The sequence below is a fragment of the Scyliorhinus torazame genome, chromosome 20, assembly GCF_047496885.1.
Source record: "Scyliorhinus torazame isolate Kashiwa2021f chromosome 20, sScyTor2.1, whole genome shotgun sequence".
In the NCBI taxonomy this organism is placed as follows: domain Eukaryota; kingdom Metazoa; phylum Chordata; class Chondrichthyes; order Carcharhiniformes; family Scyliorhinidae; genus Scyliorhinus; species Scyliorhinus torazame.
Genome location: NC_092726.1, coordinates 2,823,882 through 2,849,479, shown reverse-complemented (window position 1 = coordinate 2,849,479; position 25,598 = coordinate 2,823,882). Strand labels below are relative to the sequence as shown.

General features: G+C 49.3%; 1 protein-coding gene across 2 annotated transcripts in view; it reads right to left on the bottom strand.

Moving 5' to 3' along the window:
- Positions 1-826: 826 nt before the first annotated feature.
- Positions 827-25,598, bottom strand: part of pbdc1 (polysaccharide biosynthesis domain containing 1) — a 41,015-nt gene continuing 16,243 nt past the window's right edge. For both annotated transcript variants that reach the window (XM_072485572.1, XM_072485573.1), the window contains 3 exons: positions 1,796-1,936; positions 1,547-1,658; positions 827-1,364 (listed from right to left, as the gene is read on the bottom strand). In XM_072485572.1, coding sequence (XP_072341673.1) covers positions 1,192-1,364; positions 1,547-1,658; positions 1,796-1,936 — 426 coding nt within the window. In that variant the 3' untranslated portion in view covers positions 827-1,191. The remainder of the gene's footprint in view (positions 1,365-1,546; positions 1,659-1,795; positions 1,937-25,598) is intronic.

Below are 25,598 nucleotides of genomic sequence, written 5' to 3'. Positions count from 1 at the left end.
CATCTCCCCTCTCCCCATCTCCCCACCCCCCCTCTCCCCATCTCCCCCCTCTCCCCATCCCCCCCTCTCCCCATCCCCCCCTCTCCCCATCCCCTCTCCCCATCCCCTCTCCCCATCCCCCCCTCTCCCCATCTCCCCTCTCCCCATCCCCCCCTCTCCCCATCCCCCCCCTCCCCCCTCTCCCCATCCCCTCTCCCCATCCCCTCTCCCCATCCCCCCCTCTCCCCATCCCCCCTCTCCCCATCCCCTCTCCCCATCCCCTCTCCCCATCCCCTCTCCCCATCCCCCCCTCTCCCCATCCTCCCTCTCCCCATCCCCCCCTCTCCCCATCCCCCCCTCTCCCCATCCCCCCCTCTCCCCATCCCCCCCTCTCCCCATCCCCCCCTCTCCCCATCCCCCCCCTCTCCCCATCCCCCCCTCTCCCCATCCCCCCCTCTCCCCATCCCCCCCTCTCCCCATCCCCCCTCTCCCCATCCCCCCCCTCTCCCCATCCCCCCTCTCCCCATCTCCCCTCTCCCCATCCCCCCCCTCTCCCCACCCCCCCTCTCCCCATCCCCCCTCCCCCCCTCCCCATCCCCTCTCCCCCCCCTCCCCATCCCCTCTCCCCCTCCCCATCCCCCCTCTCTCCACCCCTCCTCCCCATCCCCTCCCCCCTCTCCCCCTCCCCTCCCCCCTCTCCCCCTCTCCCCCTCCCCCCTCTCCCCCTCCCCATCCCACCTCTCTCCCCCCCTCCCCCCATCCCCTCTCTCCCCATCCCCCCTCTCCCCCCCCTGGTATTTTGACAAGTGAAGTCGCAGAGTCTGACAAACTTCCGCAGAGCCAAATGAGAATTTCATTTTTCTTTATTTGTGAACTTTACACACAATTAGTTACATCTTCAAATGTGTGTTAATTGTGTTAATCTGCCTCTTTGGGATATTGTCCAATGCCTGGGGAATAAACAATGGTTGAAAATTGATGGACGCACTCATTTGAAAACCTGCTAACGGTCTCGGTCTGTGTAAACTGTGCAACTTTTATCAGCCCAGGATAAAGAAGACTTGTTTTCAATAATACCCCAGCACTAGTGTCTGGTTTATACTGAAGCTTTCGCACACCGCGCCCTGGGTTAAATACTGTGAACAAGAGCAGTCCCAGTTCCTGACGAGCAGTTGAATATTTCTCAGCCACACAGGTCCATCCTTCCATCAGCTATGTGTGGGCAATGCTCTCCTCCCCGGTGAAGTATCCCCGTGCCTCTTTGTGCTTAGTGGAAGCCACATCAATACTGACTGTCTTCCCTTTCGTTGATCGTTCATGCAGTGCTGTGTTATGGCCCTCTCGGTTCCGGGCAATTTCTACAGCAAAGAATTGGATTCTGGTAGCTGGTGGGGAAGCAGATGGAATCAGAAAAACACATCCATTCTGAAGAGAACATTTACTCCCAAAGAACTAACTGTCCTCCTGCATTGTTATAAACGAGAGTTGGATACTCCCCTCCATCCCCCCATTCTCCTACCCCGTGCACCACCTCCTCCACCCCATTCTCTTTCCCCTCCCCTCCTACCGAATATTGTGTTGTCCTCCACGTAATCCTTCGAGCAGTCCAGCCGCAGAAGTGTCCCATAGTTAAAATCTTCAACCAGGGCTTCAAACTGCAGGCAAAACGGGCGCCATCGCTGGAATCAGAGGGAAGGCAGACGTGAGAGAAGGCAGACGGCACGGTTTCTTTTCCCTCACTGAGCGCACATTGTGCACCATCCCAGGATGGACAACACCATCACACGAGGACGACATGGAAATGAAAGGAACTCACAAGTTTTGCCGCATCCGACTTCAACTCCTCTTGGTCGACGATGTCAACTTTCATGTCGCTGAACTGCTCCCTGAACTCGGCATAGATCTGATCATCTTCCTTGGTCAGTTTCAGAAACCTTGGGTCCACTGAACAAATGAGCTTTGAAAAGAGCAGATGTACCGTGAGTCACGATGACTGATTTTTGTATTGGAAGGAAAACTGAATAAATGAATAAACGGTATGCTTTTGAGTCATCACTTCAGGCATTGCCTGATATGTTTGGCAGGTTCCCACTGAGAATTCCTGAAAAAGTGGCACAATCCCAGGGACCACCTGTTGGAGCCCCTGTAAATACTGAAATATGTAAGATCTTCCTTGCAGGGAACCTCCCTGCTGAAACACCCCCGAAGACTCCCTATAAATACAGTCCAAGTCCCAGGGTTCCCTGTTATTGCTGAAACATTTCTGAGGATCTACTGCAAATTGTGGAACGTTCCCATTCAATGAGCTGGGAATACTCGCAAAACGCTGCCAGTACTGGCGCAGTCTCAGGTGGTTCCTTGGAAAACATTTCTGGTGATCCCTTGCAAATGTTGACATTCACAGAACCCTGCCCATCCCCCAAATTAATGGAAACATTCCCCCTCAACTCCTGATTTCCGAACCCACTCTTGGGTCACCTTGTTAATATTCACATTCTTTTTTTAAAATAAATTTGAGTACCCAATTAATTTTTTCTAAATAAGGGGCAATTTAGCATGGCCAATTCACCGACCCTGCACATCTTTGGGTTGTGGGGGTGAAACCCACACAGACACGGGGACAATGTGCAAACTCCACACGGACAGTGACCCAGAGCCGGGATAAGAACCCAAGTCCAAGAGCTAACCAATGCGCACATGCAGCCCATATAATATAATAATCGCTTATTGTCACAAGTAGGCTTCAACGAATTTACTGTGAAAATCCCCTAGTCGCCACATTCCGGCGCCTGTTCGGGGAGGCTGGGACGGGAATTGAACCCGCGCTGCTGGTCTTGTTCTGCATTACAAACCAGCTGTTTAGCCCACTGTGCTAAACCAGCCCCTCACATTCTCAAAGGAAATACTCGAAGAGGAAACTTTCCTGGATCCAATACTGACACAATCCCAAAGGAACTCTGTGAATAGTGAAACACATTTTGAGCAACACCACGGAGATATAACCTCGGATCCCCAATCCTAATACTGACATGTTCAGTGGGATATCTGTGAATAGTCATAGATTACCAATGTCATTCTACAATTACCCACACATTCAACATCTCCCTCTAAACACTCCGGTGAATCCCAACCTTATCCGGAACATTAGGTTGTCTTTTGCCGTCTCAATGCTGGGCAAACCTGTGTTTGGTGGCTGAAAATGGAGGCGGGGGAACTCAAATTCAAACGCCCCACCGCCAGCATTTTGATCGGTGTCCCGAGGCTCGCTCAAAGTGACTCTGGGTTCAGCCTTTTAAACGCCTTATCAATTGCGAGTTTCCAGCAAGATTGATATTTCCAGTGAGGCGCTAAGTTTCTGAAGCCTGTGAAAGACGTCAGGATAGCCAGTTTGTGAACCTTGGGCGAAGGAATGCGGGGAAGCTGGAACCATTTGACAGGTCAGTTCAAAAGATCTTCCATCTGCAGATGTCAAATGTAATGGTGTATGATAATAGAAATATTTTTAATGCAATTATTGATCATCGGGTTCCGTCTTTTAAAATTAAGTGAGCATGAAATTGACCAGCATTGTCTTAAGTGTTCATGTGCATTTGAGTGTTTTATCCAGTGGGTAAAGCTCTCTTCTGCATTAAACCATATTAAGAATCTAATTTTAATCCTCTGCATACTGTGCTTTGATTGTTGAAGTTGATTTCAAGTCCAGACTTCTGATGAGCCTTTCACGAAACTGAACAGATTCCTGGCTGTCCAATCAGGCAACTTCACTAGAGTAAAGACACTAAAGCATTGAGCTCTGTAAGGTTTGTTTATTCAAATGTGAATCCCATTTGAATGCTTGGCTGAGCTCCAAGCCCCCGCACTCAGTCGGGGCTGCTTACACAGCTGTAGGGATGGTGAGCTCAGTTGAATTGACACTTTAACGAGCTGTTAATGGGATTTTAATGTGTTCTGAAGTTTTTTTGAACAGCTGTTTATTCTGAGTTTTTTTAACGAGTGTCTAAGTGGATGTGTTTGATGTTTTATCAGATAGCTGGGAGCAAACCTCTTCAAGTGGAGTTTTTTGTTCATGAACTTCTTAGACTTCCCAGTGTGGTTATAGTGTTGAGTTTGGTCAATAGTGGTACTGGATGAGTGGTATTTGAATGGGCGTCACGGTAGCACAGCGGGTAGCTCTGTGGCTTCACAACGCCCGGGTCCTGGGTTTGATTCCCAGCTTGGGTCACTGTCTGTGCGGAGTCTGCACCTTCTCCCCGTGTCTGCGTGGGTTTCCTCCGGGCGCTCCGGTTTCTCCCACAAGTCCCGAAAGAGGTGCTGTTGGGTGAATTGGACATTCTGAATTCTCCCTCTGTGACCTGAACAGGTGCCGGAATGTGGCGACTAGGGGATTTTCACAGTAACTTCATTGCAGTGTTAATGTAAGCCTACTGGTGACAATAAATATGATTTATTATTATTAGAGGGGACATAGGCGAGATGAGGGAGAATGGAGGAGGAGAGTGGGGGTGCTCAGGCACCTGACAGTCATCCACACAACTGGGCCAATGTCCTAGAGAATTAAGGTGAGCCTTGGTGCCTGCTGTCCGCCACATCCACTTGCCTGCATTCCATTTCAACCCTGCACCAGGAGCCTGTGGCCCGGATTTCTACCCCCCACCCCGCTCCCGAATGAGGAAATGGCCCAACTCGCAATTCCAGAACCAACGATGGAGATACAGCCCCCTGTCTCAGCTTGCCACTGCAAATGCGATGGGCCGAACAGCCAGTTTCTGGGCTGTAACCATTCTGTGATTCTCAGCAGGAAACATTTATCCGTACGCAGCAGCGGGCTAGTCAGAGTAGAAATAGCAGGATGTATCGGATGATTCCGTGGCTGAAGAGTTGGTGTGAGGGGGAGGGTTTCGTATTCCTGGTGCTTTTGACCGGTTCTGGGGAAGGTGGGACCTGAACAAACTGGGCTGCTTACACCTGGGCAGGACAGGGGCATCCTTTGCAGGGAGGTACGTAGACCATAGAACTGGACTTCCGGTGGTGGCTATGAGGGAGTAGGTCGCACATTTGGTGGCTCCTGCTTCGGTGGGACTTTTGGAACTTTGCCCCTGACTTTTTTGCGCGCGGAACTGGAAAGCAATAGTACTCATTAAACTAGAATGGCAGGGGGGTGGGCACGGGAGCAATAGGTCAGAAGGTGAGAGCATTGAGGGAGAACTAGGGAATAGGGACAGTGGGGCTCTGAGGCAGAGCAGACAGGGAGAAGTTGCTGAACACAGCGGGTCTGGTGGCCTGAAGTGCATATGTTTTAATGCAGGAAGTTTTACGGGTGAGGCAGATGAACTTAGAGCTTGGATTAGTACTTGGAACTATGATGTTGTTGCCATTACAGAGACCTGGTTGAGGGAAGGGCAGGATTGGCAGCTAAATACTCCAGGATTTAGATGGTTCAGGCGGGATAGAGGGGGATGTAAAAGGGGAGGCGGAGTTGCGCGACTGATTAGGGAGGATATCACAGCTGTACTACGGGAGGACACCTCAGAGGGAAGTGAGGCTATATGGGTAGAGATCAGGAATAAGAAGGGTGCAGTCACAATGTTGGGGGTTTACTACAGACCTCCTAACAGCCAGCGGGAGATAGAGGAGCAGATAGGTAGACAGATTTTGGAAAAGAGTAAAAACAACAGGGTTGTGTTGATGGGAGACTTCAACTTCCCCAATATTGACTGGGACTCACTTAGTGCCAGGGGCTTAGACGGGGCAGAGTTTGTAAGGAGCATCCAGGAGAGCTTCTTAAAACAATATGTAGACAGTCCAACTCGGGAAGGGGCAGTACTGGACCTGGTATTGGGGAATGAGCCCGGCCAGGTGGTAGAAGTTTCAGTAGGGGAGCATTTCGGGAACAGTGACCACAATTCAGTAAGTTTTAAAGTGTTGGTGGACAAGGATAAGAGTGGTCCCAATGTGCTAAATTGGGGGAAGGCTAATTATAACAATATTAGGCGGGAACTGAAGAACCTAGATTGGGGGCCGATGTTTGAGGACAAATCAACATCTGACATGTGGGAGGCTTTCAAGTGTCAGTTGAAAGGAATTCAGGACCGGCATGTTCCTGTGAGGAAGAAGGATAAATACGGCAATTTTCGGGAACCTTCGATAACGAGAGATATTGTAGGCCTCGTCAAAAAGAAAAGGGAGGCATTTGTCAGGGCTAAAAGGCTGGGAACAGACTAAGCCTGTGTGGAATATAAGGAAAGTAGGAAGGAACTTAAGCAAGGAGTCAGGAAGGCTAGAAGGGGTCATGAAAAGTCATGTGCAAATAGGGTTAAGGAAAATCCCAAGGCTTTTTACACGTACATAAAAAGCAAGAGGGTAGCCAGGGAAAGGGTTGGCCCACTGAAGGATAGGCAAGGGAATCTATGTGTGGAGCCAGAGGAAATGGGCGAGGTACTAAATGAATACTTTGCATCAGTATTCACCAAAGAGATGGAATTGGTAGATGTTGAGTCTGGAGAAGGGTGTGTAGATAGCCTGGGTCACATTGAGATTCAAAAAGACGAGGTGTTGGGCGTCTTAAAAAATATTAAGGTAGATAAGTCCCCAGGGCCTGATGGGATCTACCCCAGAATACTGAAGGAGGCTGGAGAGGAAATTGCTGAGGCCTTGACAGAAATCTTTGGATCCTCACTGTCTTCAGGTGATGTCCCGGAGGACTGGAGAATAGCCAATGTTGTTCCTCTGTTTAAGGAGGGTAGCAAGGATAATCCAGGGAACTACAGGCCGGTGAGCCTTACTTCAGTGGTAGGGAAATTACTGGAGAGAATTCTTCGAGACAGGATCTACTCCCATTTGGAAGCAAATGGACGTATTAGTGAGAGGCAGCATGGTTTTGTGAAGGGGAGGTCGTGTCTCACTGACTTGATAGAGTTTTTCGAGGAGGTCACAAAGATGATTGATGCAGGTAGGGCAGTGGATGTTGTCTATATGGACTTCAGTAAGGCCTTTGAAAAGGTCCCTCATGGTAGACTAGTACAAAAGGTGAAGTCACACGGGATCAGGGGTGAGCTGGCAAGGTGGATACAGAACTGGGATAGGTCATAGAAGTCAGAGAGTAGCAATGGAAGGATGCTTTTCTAATTGGAGGGCTGTGACTCATGGCATTCCTCAGGAATCAGTGCTGGGACCTTTGCTGTTCGTAGTATATATAAATGATTTGGAGGAAAATGTAACTGGTCTGATTAGTAAGTTTGCAGACGACACAAAGGTTGGTGGAATTCCAGATAGCGATGAGGACCGTCAGAGTATACAGCAGGATTTAGATTCTTTGGAGACTTGGGCGGAGAGATGGCAGATGGAGTTTAATCCGGACAAATGTGAGGTCATGCATTTTGGAAGGTCTAATGCAGGTAGGGAATATACAGTGAATGGTAGAACCCTCAAGAGTATTGAAAGTCAGAGAGATCTAGGAGTACAGGTCCACAGGTCACTGAAAGGGGCAACACAGGTGGAGACGGTAGTCAAGAAGGCATATGGCATGCTTGCCTTCATTGGCCGGGGCATTGAGTATAGAAATTCGCAAGTCATGTTGCAGCTGTATGAACCTTAGTTCGGCCACACTTGGAGTATAGTGTTCAATTCTGGTTGCCACACTACCAGAAGGATGTGGAGGCTTTAGAGAGGGTGCAGAAGAGATTTACCAGAATGTTGCCTGGTATGGAGGGCATTAGCTATGAGGAGCGGTTGAATAAACTCGGTTTGTTCTCACTGGAACGACGGAGGTTGAGGGGTGACCTGATAGAGGTCTACAATATTATGAGGGGCATAGACAGAGTGGATAGTCATAGGCTTTTCCCCAAGGTAGAGGGGTCAAAGGTTTAAGATGAGAGGGGCAAGGTTTAGAGTAGATGTACGAGGCAAGTCTTTTACACAGAGGGTAGTGGGTGCCTGGAACTCGCTACCGGAGGAGGTGGTGGAAGCAGGGACGATAGTGACATTTAAAGGGCATCTTGACAAATACATGAATAGGATGGGAATAGAGGGATACGGACCCAGGAAGTGTAGAAGATTGTAGTTTAGTCGGGCAGCATGGTCGGCACGGGCTTGGAGGGCCGAAGGGCCTGTTCCTGTGCTGTACATTTCTTTGTTCTTTGTTCTTAGGCACTGGACCAATACAGAATTGTATGGACCTAAGAAGCCGGAGGGACCGTAAACAGCAGAAGAAGTGGTCGAGGAAGGGCACAGTGGAGGCTGTGAGAGAGACCAGCATGGCTGGTGTTCAGAGCGAGGAGCCGACAGCCCAGCCCACAATGCAGCAGCTGCTGCAGACTATGCAGGAGGGCTTTTTGGCTTTGAAGCGTGACAACTTGGAGCCGCTTCAGAAGTCGATTGACCGGATGGGAAAAAGGCTGGATGATCAGGCTGAGAAGCTCCAGCAGTTGGAGAAGTCAGTGGAGGAGCAGGCTGACTTTCAAACGGGGGCAGATGTGGAGATTCAGAGGCTGAGGGACCAGCAAAAAGTGCTCTGGAAAGGCTGGAGGACCTGGACAACAGATCTCGCCGGTAGAACATGAGAATCTTGTGCCTCCCGGAGGGGGTAGAGGGGATAGACTCTGCCGCATATGTGGAGGGTATGTTTCAGAAGTTGCTGGGGAACGAGGTGTTCCCGCGCCCGCCGGTGGTGGACGGGGCACACAGAGTGCAGGTGAGGCAGCCGCGACACGGGGGTCCCCCACGAGCGATGGTGGTCCGGTTCCACAGGTACCTGGACAAGGAGCGGGTGCTGCAATGGGCAAAGAGCACATGAAGCTGTATTTGGGGCAATACCACCCTCGTGTGTACCAGGATTTGAGCGCTGAGGTGGCCAGGAGGAGGGGAGGCTACAGGCAGGTGAAGGAGATACTGTATAAAAACAAGGTGAAATTCGGGCTGCTTTTTCCAGCGCGACTGAGTTACGTATAAGGGTCAGCACCACTATTTTGAGGAACCCGAAGAGGCGATGGACTTGGTTAAGAAGCCAGGGCTGGCCCTGAGCTGAGGACGTTTGGACTCATGTTAGAGCTTTTCAGTATATGTGGTGTCTCTCCCGTTTTGGGATGGATCTTATTTTTTGTTGTGATTGTTTTTGCCTGGTGTACCTGAATGTTTCCTGTTTGGGCTCTTTGCTGAGTTGGAGTTTGGCTGGAGGGGAATTAATAAAGAAAACAGTTAAAAGGGTTGGTTTAAAATGGATGCTTCAGGGGAACTTTGTGCAATTTTTTTCTGTGTCTGTTTGGGAAGGTCTGAAGAGGGCTTGTTATTTATTATCTCTTTTTTTCTTGTTTAACTTGAATGGTGCTATTGTGGGGGTTGTTTCTGACTTGTATAGAGTGTTTGCTTAAGTAGGGCTGATCTGGGGAAGTGGTGTGGAGGGGTCGGGGGAGGGAACAATGGGTGGGAGACGTGCTGGAGCCGAGGCTGGGAGCCCCAGGCTAGCTGAGTGCAGCGAGTCAACGGGAGCCGAGGTGAGGGGTGTCCATATAGTTAGATTAGGGCAGGGGTTAGGTGATATGATGGTGTTGCTGGGCGGGGGGGGGGGGGGGGGAGTGGTTCTGCCGACAGGTATAGAAACTGGGCATGGTAACAGTGAGGAGGTCATGGGTGGAGCCGGCCAGGGGCGGGCCAGAGGAAGCGCGACACATGGCTGGGGGGCTGTCCAAGGAAAGGGAATGGCTGATCGGCAAAGTGCCCCCCAACCAGGCTGATCACCTGGAATGTTAGAGGGTTAAACGGGCCAGTGAAGAGGGCGCGTGTGTTTACGCATCTGCGGGTTCTGAAGGCGGACATAGTCTTGTTGCAGGAGACGCACCTGAAAGTGGCAGACCAGGTTAGGTTAAGGAAGGGCTGGGTCAGTCAGGTCTTTCATTCGGGGCTGGATTCTAAGACGAGGGGGGTTGCGATCCTGATTAATAAAAGGGTTCAATTTGAGGCGGAGGACACAGTCGTGGATGGGGCTGGCAGGTTCGTTATGGTGAGGGGTAAACTCGAAGGGGTGAGAGTAGTCCTGGTCAGCGTGTATGCCCCTTTGGGACAATGTGGATTTTATTAGGAGGATACTAGGGAAGATCCCCGACTTGGACTCACGCAAGTTGATCATGGATAGGGACTTTAATATAGTCCTGGACCTGAGTCTGGACCGGTCATGTTCAAGAACGGGCAGGTTGCCAGCGATGGCAAAGGAACTGAGAGGGTTCATGGAGCAAACGGGGGGAGCAGATCCGTGGTGATTTAGCCGGCCGACGGCGAGGGAGTTCTCGTACTACTCCCACATCCACAAGGTGAATTCCCAAATTGACTACTTTGTTGTGAGTAGGGACCTGCTGGCCGGAATGGTGGGGACAGAATATTCAGCAGTTGCCATATCGGACCATGCTCCGCACTGGGTAGACCTGTAGTTTTGTAAGGACCGCTTTCAGCGCCCACCCCATGGAGGCTGGAAGTTGGACTACTCGTGGACGAGGCGGTGTGTGAGCGGCTGAGGAAATGCATGCAGAATTACCTGCAGGTGAACGATACTGGAGAAGTCTCGGCAGCGGTGCTCTGGGAGGCACTGAAGGCAGTGGTGAGAGGGGAGCTGATTTCAATCCGAGCGTACAGGGACAGGACAGATAGGGCAGAGACGGACCGACTGATTAAGGAAATTCTACGGACGGACAGGAGTTACGCGGAATCCCCGAGGCCAGAGTTACTCAGGAAACGACAGAGGCTGCAGGCCGAATTTGGGGTGCTGACTACAGGCAAGGCTGTAGAACAGCTTAGAAAGGTAAAAGGCATGATTTATGAGCATGGGGAGAAGGCCAGTAGAATGCTTGCGCAGCAACAGAGGAAGAGGTAAGCAGCTAGGGAAATAGGGAGGGTAGTGGATGGGGAAGGTAATCTAGTGGGAGATCCAGCAGGGCTGAACAAGGTCTTTAGGGACTTTTATAGGAAGCTGTACACTTCGGAACCACCCGGGGAACCGGGGGGGAATGAGGCGATTCTTGGACGGACTGACCTTCCCAAGAGTGGGGAGGGGGTTGGTGGACGAACTGGGGGCCCTGGTCAGGATCGAAGAGGTGTTGGGGGGCCTGAAGGTCATGCAGCCGGGTAAAGCCCCAGGGCCGGACGGGTATCCGGTGGAGTTTTACAAAACATTTGCCGGGATAGTGGGGCCGGTGCTGGTCAGGGTCTTTAACGAGGCAAGAGAGGGAGTTTACCCCGACGATGTCGCAGGCCAGCATCTCGCTCATTCTGAAACGGGATAAGGACCCAGAGGCCTGTGGGTCATACAGGCCGATCTCTTTGATCAACGTAGACGCCAAGTTACTGGCCAAGATTCTGGCGACCAGGATTGAGGACTGTGTCCCGGATGTAATTGGGGAGGACCAAACCGGGTTTGTAAAGGGCAGGCAGCTGGTGGGCAACCTAAGAAGGCTGCTCAACGTGATTATGATGCCCCCGGAGAGGAGGGAGGTGGAGATAGTCGGAGCCATGGATGCTGAAAAGGCTTTTGACCGGGTCGAGTGGGAGTATCTGTGGGAGGACTGGGACGGTTCGGGGGTTCATCGACTGGGCTAGGCTATTGTATCAGGCCCCGGAGGCGAGTGTGAGGACGAACAGGACGACATCGGACTACTTTAGACAGCACCGTGGGACAAGACAGGGCTGCCCTCTCTCCCCACTGCTGTTTGCGCTGGCCATAGAGCCGCTGGCAATTTCACTGAGAGCTTCTCGGGGCTGGAAAGGGCTGGTCCGGGGGGGGGGGGGAGTGGAACATAGAGTCTTGTTCTACGCGGATGATCTGCTGTTATATGTATCGGACTCAATGGTGGGGATGGACGGTATTATGGCAACCCTGAGGGAATTTGGCCGGTTCTCCGGATACAAACTGAACATGGCTGAGAGTGAGTTGTTTGTAATTCAGGCGAGGGGGCAGGAGAGTAGGCTGAAGGGGTTGCCGTTCAGGCTAGTGGGGGAGAGTTTCCGATATTTGGGGATTCAGGTGGCATGGGACTGGGGCAGGTTGCACAAGCTCAACCTGTCCCGACTGGTGGAACGAGTGAGGGAGGAGGTCCGGGGGTGGGATGCGCTCCCGCTGTGATTGGCGGGGAGGGTGCAGACTGTTAAGATGACGATTCTCCCGCGGTTCTTGTTTGTTTTTCCGTGTCTCCCCATCTTTATCCCACGGTCCTTCTTCAAGAGGCTGAATAAAATTATTCTGGGATTTGTCTGGGCAGGGAAGTCCCCACGGGTGAAGAGGGTGATGTTTGAAAGGAACAGAGGAGAAGGGGGGCTGGCGTTGCCGAACTTCAGCAACTATTACTGGGCGGCCAACATAGCGATGATAAGGAAATGGATGGTGGGTGCGGGGTGGGTTTGGGAGCGGATGGAGGCTGCTTCGTGCAGGGGCACTAGCTTAGCAGCCCTGGTCACGCCACCTCTGCCGCTTTCGCCGGCACGGTACTCCACCAGCCCAATAGTGGTGGCGGCTCTTCGGATCTGAGGCCAGTGGAGGAGGCATGTAGGGGAGGTAAGAGCATCGGTGTGGACCCCAATCTGTGGCAACCACCGATTTGCCCCGGGGATCTTGGACGGGGGTATCGACTGTGGAGGAGGGCGGGGATTGTGAGGATGGGGGATCTGTTCCTGGAAGGAAGCTTTCCGAGCCTGAGGGCGCTGGAGGAGAAGTTTGGGCTGGCGAGAGGGAACGACTTTAGATACTTGCAGGTGCGGGATTTAATAGGCAGACTGAGCAGAGTAAACACGACAGCAACATGCGCCAGGCTCAGCCTGATCCAGTTTCAGGCCATAACCGGGCCCACGTGACGGGGGCTCGGATGAGTAAATTCTTCGGGCTGGAGGACAAGTGTGCTAGATGCTCCGGAGGGCCGGCTAACCATGTACACATGTTCTGGTCGTGCCTTAAACTCGGGGGGTATTGGCAGATGTCATGTCCCGGGTGTTGAAAACTGGGGTGGTAATGAGCCCGGAGGTGGAAACCTTTGGGGTTTCGGAGGACACGGGAGTACAGGAACAGAGGGAGGCCGATGTTCTGGCCTTTGCTTCCCCGGTAGCCCGGCGACTAATACTGTTAGCATGGAGGGACTCAAAGCCCCCGAGGGCTGAGGTGTGGCTATCGGACATGGCAAGCTTTCTTGGCCCAGAGAACGTAAAGTTCGCCTCGAGAGGTTCGCTACTAGTTTGCCCGAAGGTGGCAGCCATTTATTGACTTCTTCGCAGGGAGGGGGGGGGGGGGGGGCTAGGGTAGAGTAGAGTAGAGGGATATTGATGTTGTGCCGAACTAGTCTGAAACTAAGATCAAATCAACCTACTCCCCATCATTCTAGTGCACTCCATGTGCCTATCCAATAACCACTTGAAAGTTCCTAAAGTGTCCGACTCCACTACCATAGCTGGGAGTGCGTTCCACACCCCAACCACTCTCTGAGTAAAGAACCTACCTCGGACATCCCTCCTATATCTTCCACCATGAACCTTATAGTTATCCCCCCTTGTAACAGGGAAATGTCGCTGAACGTCCACTCTATCTATCCCCCTCATTATCTTATACACCTCAATTAAGTCGCCTCTCATCCTCCTCCGCTCCAATGAGAAAAGCCCTAGCTCCCTCAACCTTTCCTCATAAGACCTATCCTGCAAACCAGGCAGCATCCTGGTAAATCTCCTTTGCACCCTTTCCAATGCTTCCACATCCTTCCTATAGTGAGGTGACCAGAACTGCACACAATACTCCAAATGTGGTCTAACCAAGGTCTTGTACAGTTGCAGCATAACCTCACGGCTCTTAAACTGAATCCCTCTGTTAATAAATGCTAACACACTATAGGCTTTCTTCACGGCTCTATCCACTTGGGTGGCAACTTTCAGAGATCTGTGGACATGAACTCCGAAATCTCTCTGCTCCTCCACATTCTTCAAAACCCTGCCGTTAACCCTGTAATTCGCATTCAAATTTGTCCCACCAAAATGAATCACCTCACACTTATCAGGGTTAAACTCCATCTGCCACTTTTCAGCCCAGCTCTGCATCCAATCAATGTCTCTTTGCAGCCTACAACAGCCCTCCACCTCATCCTCTACTCCACCAATCTTGGTGTCATCAGCAAATTTACTGACCCAATCTTCAACTCCATCATCCAAGTCATTGATAAAAATCACAAATAGCAGAGGACCCAGCCCTGATCCCTGTGGTACACCGCTGGTGACTGGGCTCCAGGATGAAAATTTACCATCGACCACCACCCTCTGTCTTCTATGTGATAGCCAGTTACTGATCCAATCGGCCAAATTTCCCTCTATGCCATGCCTCCTTACTTTCTGCATGAGCCGACCATGGGGCACCTGATCAAACGCCTTTCTAAAATCCATGTATATTACATCAACTTCTCTACCTTCATCTATTTACTTAGTTACCTACTCAAATAATACAATCAAACTTGTGAGGCAAGACTTATCCCTCACAAATCTGTGCTGACTATCCTGGATTAAGCTGTATCTTTCCAAATGATCATAAATCCTATCCCTCAGGACCCTTTCCAATAATTTACCTCTGACCGAAGTGAGACTAACCGGCCTATAATTCCCAGGGTTACACCTATTCCCTTTCTTGAACAAGGGGACAACATTCGCCTCTCCCCAGTCTTCTGGCACTATTCCTGTAGACAGTGAGGACATAAAGATCAAAGCCAAAGGCTCTGCAATCTCATCCCACGCCTCCCAAAGAATCCTAGGATATAACCGTCGATTTCGGCGTGAGAATCAGCTGGTGAGTCAGTTTCAGCGGGAGCATTGCGGAAGGAGGTTGCTGGGAGGTGAGTCAACCTTTAAAAGCACTTGTCTTTGCAGGGGCAGGCCAATCGATTTTGGCGTGAGAACAGCTGGTGAGTCAGTTTCAGCGGGAGCAGTGCGGAAGTGGTTGCTGGGAGGTAAGTCAACCTTTAAAAGCACTTGTCTTTGCAGGGGCAGGCCAGTCGATTTCGGTGTGAGAATCAGCTGGTGAGTCAGTTTCAGCGGGAGCATTGCGGAAGTGGCTGCTGGGAGGTAAGTCTGTCCTTTAAAAGCACTTGTCTTTGCAGGGGCAGGCCAGTCGATTTCGGCGGCGTGAGAATCAGCTGGTTAGTCAGTTTCAGCGGGAGCATTGCGGAAGGAGGTTGCTGGGAGGTAAGTCTGTCCTTTAAAAGCACTTGTCTTTGCAGGGGCAGGCCAGTCGATTTCGGCGGGAGTGGAGCTGGCTGGTTAGTCAATTTCAGCAGGAGCTGAGAATTGTTCTTTTTTTTTTAAATTAGTTTTTTAGGCGGGAACAGGAAGTCGACCCGCGGACGTCTGGGAAGACCCTCACCAATAAATTCTGGTGGAGAGGAAACCCGAGACACTACACGTGTAGTGTCTCCCACCCGCCCTCCTCCTCTAACCTAATAATAAAACCCATTGGTCAGAGCTAGGTACCATATTTTATTATATTATTATTATTTTTTATAAAAATTTAATTTAGTTGTTAGCCAGATCTTGGTAGAAAGTAAGAGGAATGGCAGGGAAGGGAGTGCAATGTTCCTCCTGCAGGATGTTTGAGGTGAGGGATGCAGTTAGTGTCCCTGCTGATTTTACCTGCAGGAAGTGCTGCCATCTCCAGCTCCTCCAAGACCGAGTTAGGGAACTGGAGCTGGAGTTGGAAGAACTTCGGATCATTCGGGAGGCAGAAGGGGTCATAGATAGCAGCTTCAGGGAATTAGTTACACCAAAGATTGGAGATAGGTGGGTAACTGTAAGAGGGACTGGGAAAAAGCAGTCATTGCAGGGATCCCCTGCGGTCGTTCCCCTGAGAAACAAGTATACCGCTTTGGATACTTGTGGGGGGGGGACTTACCAGGGGTAAGCCATGGGGTACGGGCCTCTGGCACGGAGTCTGTCCCTGTTGCTCAGAAGGGAAGGGGGGAGAGGAGCAGAGCATTAGTAATTGGGGACTCTATAGTCAGAGGCGCAGATAGGAGATTTTGTGGGAGCGTGAGAGACTCACGTTTGGCATGTTGCGTCCCAGGTGCAAGGGTACGTGATGTCTCGGATCGTGTTTTCCGGGTCCTTAGGGGGGAGGGGGAGCAGCCCCAAGTCGTGGTCCACATTGGCACTAACGACATAGGTAGGAAAGGGGACAAGGATGTCAGGCAGGCTTTCAGGGAGCTAGGATGGAAGCTCAGAACTAGAACAAACAGAGTTGTTATCTCTGGGTTGTTGCCCGTGCCACGTGATAGTGAGATGAGGAATAGGGAGAGAGAGCATTTAAACACGTGGCTACAGGGATGGTGCAGGCGGGAGGGATTCAGATTTCTGGATAACTGGGGCTCTTTCTGGGGAAGGTGGGACCTCTACAGACAGGATGGTCTACATCTGAACCTGAGGGGCACAAATATCCTGGGGGGGAGATTTGTTAGTGCTCTTTGGGGGGGTTTAAACTAATGCAGCAGGGGCATGGGATCCTGGATTGTAGTTTTAGGGTAAGGGAGAATGAGAGTATAGAGGTCAGGAGCACAGATTTGACGTCGCAGGAGGGGGCCAGTGTTCAGGTGGGTGGTTTGAAGTGTGTCTACTTCAATGCCAGGAGTATACGAAACAAGGTAGGGGAACTGGCAGCATGGGTTGGTAACTGGGACTTCGATGTTGTGGCCATTTCGGAGACATGGATAGAGCAGGGACAGGAATGGATGTTGCAGGTTCCGGGGTTTAGGTGTTTTAGTAAGCTCAGAGAAGGAGGCAAAAGAGGGGGAGGTGTGGCGCTGCTAGTCAAGAGCAGTATTACGGTGGCGGAGAGGATGCTAGATGGGGACTCTTCTTCCGAGGTAGTATGGGCTGAAGTTAGAAACAGGAAAGGAGAGGTCACCCTGTTGGGAGTTTTTTATAGGCCTCCTAATAGTTCTAGGGATGTAGAGGAAAGGATGGCGAAGATGATTCTGGATATGAGCGAAAGTAACAGGGTAGTTATTATGGGAGACTTTAACTTTCCAAATATTGACTGGAAAAGATATAGTTCGCGTACAATAGATGGGTCATTTTTTGTACAGTGTGTGCAGGAGGGTTTCCTGAAACAATATGTTGACAGGCCAACAAGAGGCAAGGCCACGTTGGATTTGGTTTTGGGTAATGAACCAGGCCAGGTGTTGGATTTGGAGGTAGGAGAGCACTTTGGGGACAGTGACCACAATTCGGTGACGTTTACGTTAATGATGGAAAGGGATAAGTATACACCGCAGGGCAAGAGTTATAGCTGGGGGAAGGGCAATTATGATGCCATTAGACGTGACTTGGGGGGGATAAGGTGGAGAAGTAGGCTGCAAGTGTTGGGCACACTGGATAAGTGGGGCTTGTTCAAGGATCAGCTACTGCGTGTTCTTGATAAGTATGTACCGGTCAGACAGGGAGGAAGGCGTCGAGCAAGGGAACCGTGGTTTACCAAGGAAGTGGAATCTCTTGTTAAGAGGAAGAAGGAGGCCTATGTGAAGATGAAGTGTGAAGTTTCGGTTGGGGCGATGGAGAGTTACAAGGTAGCGAGGAAGGATCTAAAGAGAGAGCTAAGACGAGCAAGGAGGGGACATGAGAAGTATTTGGCAGGAAGGATCAAGGAAAACCCAAAAGCTTTCTATAGGTATGTCAGGAATAAGCGAATGACTAGGGAAAGAGTAGGACCAGTCAAGGACAGGGATGGGAAATTGTGTGTGGAGTCTGAAGAGATAGGCGAGATACTAAATGAATATTTTTCGTCAGTATTCACTCAGGAAAAAGATAATGTTGTGGAGGAGAATGCTGAGCCCCAGGCTAATAGAATAGATGGCATTGAGGTACGTAGGGAAGAGGTGTTGGCAATTCTGGACAGGCTGAAAATAGATAAGTCCCCGGGACCTGATGGGATTTATCCTAGGATTCTCTGGGAGGCCAGGGAAGAGATTGCTGGACCTTTGGCTTTGATTTTTATGTCATCATTGGCTACAGGAATAGTGCCAGAGGACTGGAGGACTGCAAATGTGGTCCCTTTGTTCAAAAAGGGAAGCAGAGACAACCCCGGCAACTATAGACCGGTGAGCCTCACGTCTGTAGTGGGTAAAGTCTTGGAGGGGATTATAAGAGACAAGATTTATAATCATCTAGATAGGAATAATATGATCAGGGATTGTCAGCATGGCTTTGTGAAGGGTAGGTCATGCCTCACAAACCTTATTGAGTTCTTTGAGAAGGTGACTGAACAGGTAGACGAGGGTAGAGCAGTTGATGTGGTATATATGGATTTCAGCAAAGCGTTTGATAAGGTTCCCCACGGTAGGCTATTGCAAAAAATACGGAGGCTGGGGATTGAGGGTGATTTAGAGATGTGGATCAGAAATTGGCTAGCTGAAAGAAGACAGAGGGTGGTGGTTGATGGGAAATGTTCAGAATGGAGTACAGTCACAAGTGGAGTACCACAAGGATCTGTTCTGGGGCCGTTGCTGTTTGTCATTTTTATCAATGACCTAGAGGAAGGCGCAGAAGGGTGGGTGAGTAAATTTGCAGATGATACTAAAGTCGGTGGTGTTGTCGATAGTGTGGAAGGATGTAGCAGGTTACAGAGGGATATAGATAAGCTGCAGAGCTGGGCTGAGAGGTGGCAAATGGAGTTTAATGTAGAGAAGTGTGAGGTGATTCACTTTGGAAGGAATAACAGGAATGCGGAATATTTGGCTAATGGTAAAGTTCTTGAAAGTGTGGATGAGCAGAGGGATCTAGGTGTCCATGTACATAGATCCCTGAAAGTTGCCACCCAGGTTGATAGGGTTGTGAAGAAGGCCTATGGAGTGTTGGCCTTTATTGGTAGAGGGATTGAGTTCCGGAGTCGGGAGGTCATGTTGCAGCTGTACAGAACTCTGGTACGGCCGCATTTGGAGTATTGCGTACAGTTCTGGTCACCGCATTATAGGAAGGACATGGAGGCTTTGGAGCGGGTGCAGAGGAGATTTACCAGGATGTTGCCTGGTATGGAGGGAAAATCTTATGAGGAAAGGCTGATGGACTTGAGGTTGTTTTCGTTGGAGAGAAGAAGGTTAAGAGGAGACTTAATAGAGGCATACAAAATGATCAGGGGGTTGGATAGGGTGGACAGTGAGAGCCTTCTCCCGCGGATGGATATGGCTGGCATGAGGGGACATAACTTTAAACTGAGGGGTAATAGATATAGGACAGAGGTCAGAGGTAGGTTCTTTACGCAAAGAGTAGTGAGGCCGTGGAATGCCCTACCTGCTACAGTAGTGAACTCGCCAACATTGAGGGCATTTAAAAGTTTATTGGATAAACATATGGATGATAATGGCATAGTGTAGGTTAGATGGCTTTTGTTTCGGTGCAACATCGTGGGCCGAAGGGCCTGTACTGCGCTGTATTGTTCTATGTTCTATGTTCTATAACCCATCAGGTCTAGGAGACTTATCTATCTCAAAATTTCTAACACATCTTCCTTCCGAATATCTACCTCCTCCAGCCTACCAGCCTGTATCGCACTATCCTCCTCAACAACATGGCCCCTCTCCTTTGTGAACACTGAAAAGTATTCATTTCGGGCCTCTCCTATATCTTCAGACTCCATGCACACATTCCCACTACTGTCCTTGACCGGCCCTAACTTCACCTTGGTCATTCTTTTATTCCTCACGTAAGTGTAAAAAGCCTTGGGGTTTTTCTTGATCCTACCCGCCAAGGACATCTCATGCCCCCTCCTAGCTCTTCTAAGCCCTTTCTTGAGCTCCTTCCTAGCTATCTTGTATCCCTCAAGTGCCCTAACTGAACCTTGTTTTCTCATCCTTACATAAGCCCCCTTCTTCTTCTTGACAAGACATTCAACCTCTTTTGTAAACCATGGTTCCCTCACTCAACCATTTCCTCCCTGCCTGACAGGGACATACATATCAAGGACACGCAGTATTTGCTTCTTGAACAAGCTCCACATCTCAATTATGCCTATCCCTGACAGTTCCTGTTTCCATCTTATGCTCCCCAATTCTTGCCTAATCACATCGTAATTACCCTTCCCCCAGTTATAAACCTTGCCCTGCCATATGTCCCTATCCCTCTCCATTGCTATAGGTACTTGCATGAGTGGTGGGGGAGGGTTTAAACTAATATGGCAGGGGGATGGGAATCTATGTAAGGATTCAGAGCGGCGAATCAGGAACAAGAGAAACAGACAGCAAGCAGAATAAGAAAAGTGACAGGCAGAAAACTCAAGGGCCTGTATCAGATAATAACACTGTAAAAAATAGTAGAGATGGGACAGGGTACGTTAAAAGGACTAGCTAGGTCTTGTACCTGAACACGCGGTGCATTTGAAATATAATGGATGAATTAGTTACGCAGATAGATGTAAAGGGATATGATATATTTGGGATTACGGAGACATAGCTCCAAGGATGGGAACTAAACATTGAGGGATATTCAGTTTTTAGGAAGGACAGACGGAAAGTAAAAGGTGGTGGAGTTGCATTACTGATTAGAGAAGATATTGATACAATAGTAAGGAAAAATATTAGTACAGATTATGTGGAATCTGCCTGGGTGGAGTTAAGAAACACCAAGGGCGTAAAAAACATTTGTCGGGGGCGGTATACAAACCCCTAAACTACAGTGGAAATATTGGGAAAAGCATTAGGCAGGAAATCAGAGCAGCGTGTGATAAAGGACCATCTGTGATTCTGGGTGACTTTAATCTGCAGGTAGATTGGGCGGCTCAAATTAGTCACAGTGCAACAGAGGAGGAATGTCTGGGGTGTAGACAGGATGGTTTCCTGGACCAGTACGTTGAGGAACCAACAAGGGAACAAGGTGGACTGGGTGTTGTGCAATGAGAAAGGATTAGTTGGCAATCGAGTTGAGAGAACCCTTGGATTGGATTTGTTTATTGTCATGTGTACCGAGGTACAGTGAAAAGTATTGTTCCGCATTCAGTCCAGACAGATCATTCCTGACATGAAAAACATAGGGCACACATAAATACACAATGTAAATACATAGACACAGGCATTGGGTGAAGCATACAGGAGTGTAGCACTACTGAGTAGAGAAGATGTGTGAAGAGATCAAGAGGGTCATTTAGGAGTCTGGTAACAGTGGGGAAGCTGTTTTTGAATCTGTTAGTGCGTGTTCTCAGACTTCTGTATCTCCTGCCCGATGGAAGAAGTTGGAAGAGTGAGTAAGCCGGGTGGGAGGGATCTTTGATTATGCTGCCCGCTTTCCCCAGGCAGCGGGAGGTGCAGACAGATTCAATGGATGGGAGGCAGGTTTGTGTGATGGACTGGGCTGTTTTCACGACTCTGTAGTTTCTTACGGTCTTGGGCCGAGCAGTTGCCATACCAGGTTGTGATGCAGCCTGATAGGATGCTTTCTATGGTGCACCTGTAAACGTTGGTAAGAGTCAATGTGGACATGCCGAATTTCCTCAGTTACCTATAAGGGGCTATTGTGCTTTCCTGGTCATGGCGTCGACCAGGACAGATTGCTGGTGATGTGCACACCTCGGAATTTGAGGATGAGTGACCATAAAATGGCAGAATTCTTTATCAAGATGGATAGTGAGGTAGTTGATTCTGAGACCAGGGTCCTGAACCTCAATGAAGGTAGCTGTGATAGTATGAGGTGTGAGCTGGCTATGATGGACTGGGAAACATTATTAAAAGGAAAGACAATGAACAGACAATGGCAGCATTCACAGAACCAATAGGTGAACTCCAAAAGTTTTTTATTCCTATTTAACACAAGAGTAGAAAGGGAACTGTGGCCAAACCATGGTTTACAAGGGAAATTAGAGAGAGTATTCGATTCAAAGAAGAGGCATACACACTAGCAAGAAAAAGCAATAGACCTGAGGATTGGGAACAGTTTCAAATTCAGCAAAGGCAGATCAAGGGATTGATTAAGAAGGGGAAATATAACATGACAGTTAACTAGCGGAGAACATAAAAACAAACTAAAAGTTTCTACAAGTATATAAAGAGAAAAAGATGAATAAAAACTAATGTAGGCCCCTTACAGTCAGAAACAGGGGAATTCATAACAGAGAACAAAGAAATAACTGAGGAACTAAATTGGTACTTTGCTTCTGCCTTCGCAAAGGAAGACATGAATAATGTACCGGATTAGAGAAATGGCTTTAGGTAAATTAATGGGATTGAAGGCAGATAAATCTCCAGGGCCGGATAATCTTCATCCCAGAGTATTTAAGGAAGTGGCCCTAGAAATAGTAGATCCATTGGTGGCCATTTTCCAAAGTTCTTTGGACTCTGGAGTGGTTCCTACAGATTGGAGGGTAGCGAATGTAACCCCGCTATTCAGAAAGGGAGGTAGAGAGAAAACAGGGACCTATAGACCAGTGAGCCTAACGCCGGTAGGAGGGAAGTTGCTGGAGTACATTATCAAGGATTTCACAGCACAGCATTTGGAAAGCAGTCGTGTAATCAGAAAAAGTCAGCATGGATTTACAAAAGGGAAATAAATCATGCTAGACAAATCTAGTGGAATTTATTGAAGGTGTAACGAATAGAGTTGACCAGAGAGAACAGGTGTATGTGGATTATTTAAACATTCACAAAGCTTTCGACAAGGTCTAACATTAGCAGATTACTGTGTAAAGTTAAAGCATATGGGATTACGGGTAGTGTCTTGAGATGGATAAAAAGCTGGTTAGCAGACAGGAAGCAAAAAGCCTTTTTCTGATTGGCTGGCAGTGACTTGTGGGGTACCGCAGGGATCTGTGCTGGGACCCCAACTGTTCACGTTATATATTAATGATTTGGACGATGGAACTAAATGTATTATCTCCAATTTGCAGATGACGCCGAGTTGGATGGGAGGGTGAGCTGTGAGGAGGATGCAGAGATGCTTCAGCGGGATTTGGACAGGCTGAGTGAGTGGGAACATGCATGGCAGACGCAGTATAATGTGGATAAATGTGAGGTAGATGATTATTTAAATGGGTGCACATTGAGAGAGGTGGATACTCAGCGAGACCTCGGTGTCCTCGTGCATCAGTCGCTGAAAGCAAGCGCTCAAGTTACAGCAGGCAGTAAAGAAGGCAAATGGTATGTTGGCCTTCAGAGCGAGAGGATTTGAGTACAGAAATAGGGATGTTTTACTGACAATTATACAGGGCATTGGTGAGGACACACCTGGAGTATTGTGGCAGTTTTGGTGTCCTTATCTGAGGAAGGATGTTCTTGCTGTGGAGGGAATGCAGCGAAGGTTTACCAGACTGATTCCTGGGGTGGCGGGACTGTCATATGAGGAGAGACTAAATCAGTTAGGATTATATTCATTGGAGTTTAGAAGAGTGAGAGGGGATTTCATAGAAACATATAAAATTCTAACAGGATTAGACAGGGTAGATTCAGAAAGAATGTCCCCGATGGTGGGGGGGTCCAGGACTAGGGGTCATAGTTTGAGGATAAGGGATAAACCTTTTGGGACTGAGGTGAGGAGAGATTTCTTCACCCAGAGAGCGGTGAATCTGTGGAATTCACTCCCGCAGAAAGTAGCTGAGGCCAAAGCGCTGTGTAATTTCAAGCAGGACTTAGATACAGCTCTTGGGGCGAAAGGGATCCAGGGATATGGGGGGGAAGGCGCAATCAGGGTATTGAACTTGATGATCAGCCATGATCATAATGAATGGCGGAGCAGGCTCGAAGGGCCGAATGGCCTGCTCCTGCTCCTATCCTCTATGTTTGTATAATGTACAAGTTTGTACACACAAGATTAAAAACAGAATTCTACTGAGTCCACTATCTCAGTGAAATTAAATTATCTGTGAAATTACTCAATAATTTAATAATAATCTTTATCAGTGTCACCAGCAGGCTTACATTAACACTGCAATGAAGTTACTGTGAAAATCCCCTAGTCGCCACATTCCGGCGCCTGTTCGGGTACACAGAGGGAGAATTCAGAATATCCAATTCACCTAACAAGCACGTCTTTCGGGACTTGTGGGGGGAAACCGGAGCACCCGGAGGAAACCCACGCAGACACGGGGAGAAGGTGCAGACTCTGCACAGACAGCGACCCAAGCCGGGAATCGAACCCGGGACCCTGGCGCTGTGAAGCAACAGTGCTAACCACTGTGCTGCCGTGCCGCACGATAATTGTCATTCCAGGAAAGATGTATTCTCCACACTCATTCCAGAGCAAAGGGAAGAACCACAGGTGAACTCTGCAAATCCTAAAATGGTGACTTCTTCACTCTGGTCAAGTGTCTCCGAGAAATTCAAACACTTCCAATTGAATTAGCAAAATTTCAGAACAATCACCAATGTGCCCCCAACTAGAAAGCTACAGCAATTAGGACCTGTTAACACGCCAGAAGTGGCCGCAACAAATACCAACCACTGAGTTAACATTTCTAACTTGCCCATCCCGAGGCTTTCCAGAGAGGCACCAGCAATTTTGTGCGTGAATATTGCACTGCACAGGACTAATCAGACAAACGTTGACATGATTCCACAGAAGCATAGAACAGAACCGGCAGCAAAGGTCTGGTAAAAGAGTTCGGCTCCTCGGAGCATTGACAAGGAGGGAGTCAAAAGAGGTTCAGGGAGGGAGTTGTGGAGCGTGTGCAGGAGGCCAGGAGTGGAAGAGTTTTTTCAGATGGTGGGACCCACGGGGGGACTTCGAAGAGTTTATCGGTTATGAAGAGCATCTTGGAAAGAGAGGTGGGGACAAAGAACAAAGAAACATACAGCACAGGAACAGGCCGTTCGGCCCTCCAAACCCGTGCCGACCATGCTGCCCGACTAAACAATCTTCTACACTTCCTGGGTCCGTATCCCTCTATTCCCATCCTATTCCTGTATTTGTCAAGATGCCCCTTAAATGTCACTATCGTCCCTGCTTCCACCACCCCCTCCGGTAGCGAGTTCCAGGCACCCACTACCCTCTGTGTAAAAAACTTGCCTCGTATAAACCTTGCCCCTCACACCTTAACCTATGCCCCCTAGTAATTGACCCCTCTACCCTGGTGAAAAGCCTCTGACTATCCACTCTGTCTATGCCCCTCATAATATTGTAGACCTCTATCAGGTCGCCCCTCAACCTCCGTCGTTCCAGTGAGAACAAACCGAGTTTATTCAATCGCTCCTCATAGCTAATGCCCTCCATACCAGGCATCATTCTTGTAAATCTCTTCTGCACCCTTTCTAAAGCCTCCACATCCTTCTGGTAGTATGGCGACCAGAATTGAACACTATACTCCAAGTGTGGCCTAACTAAGGTTCTATACAGCTGCAACATGACTTGCCAATTCTTATACTCAATGCCCCAGCCAATGAAGGCAAGCATGCCGTATGCCTTCTTGACTACCTTCTCCACCTGTGTTGCCCCTTTCAGTGACCTGTGGACCTGTACACCTAGATCTCTCTGACTTTCAATATTCTTGAGGGTTCTACCATTCACTGTATATTCCCTACCTGCAATACACCTTCCAAAATGCATTACCTCACATTTGTCCGGATTAAACTCCATCTGCCATCTCTCCGCCCAAGTCTCCAAACAATCTAAATCCTGCTGTATCCTCTGACAGTCCTCATCGCTATCCGCAATTCCAC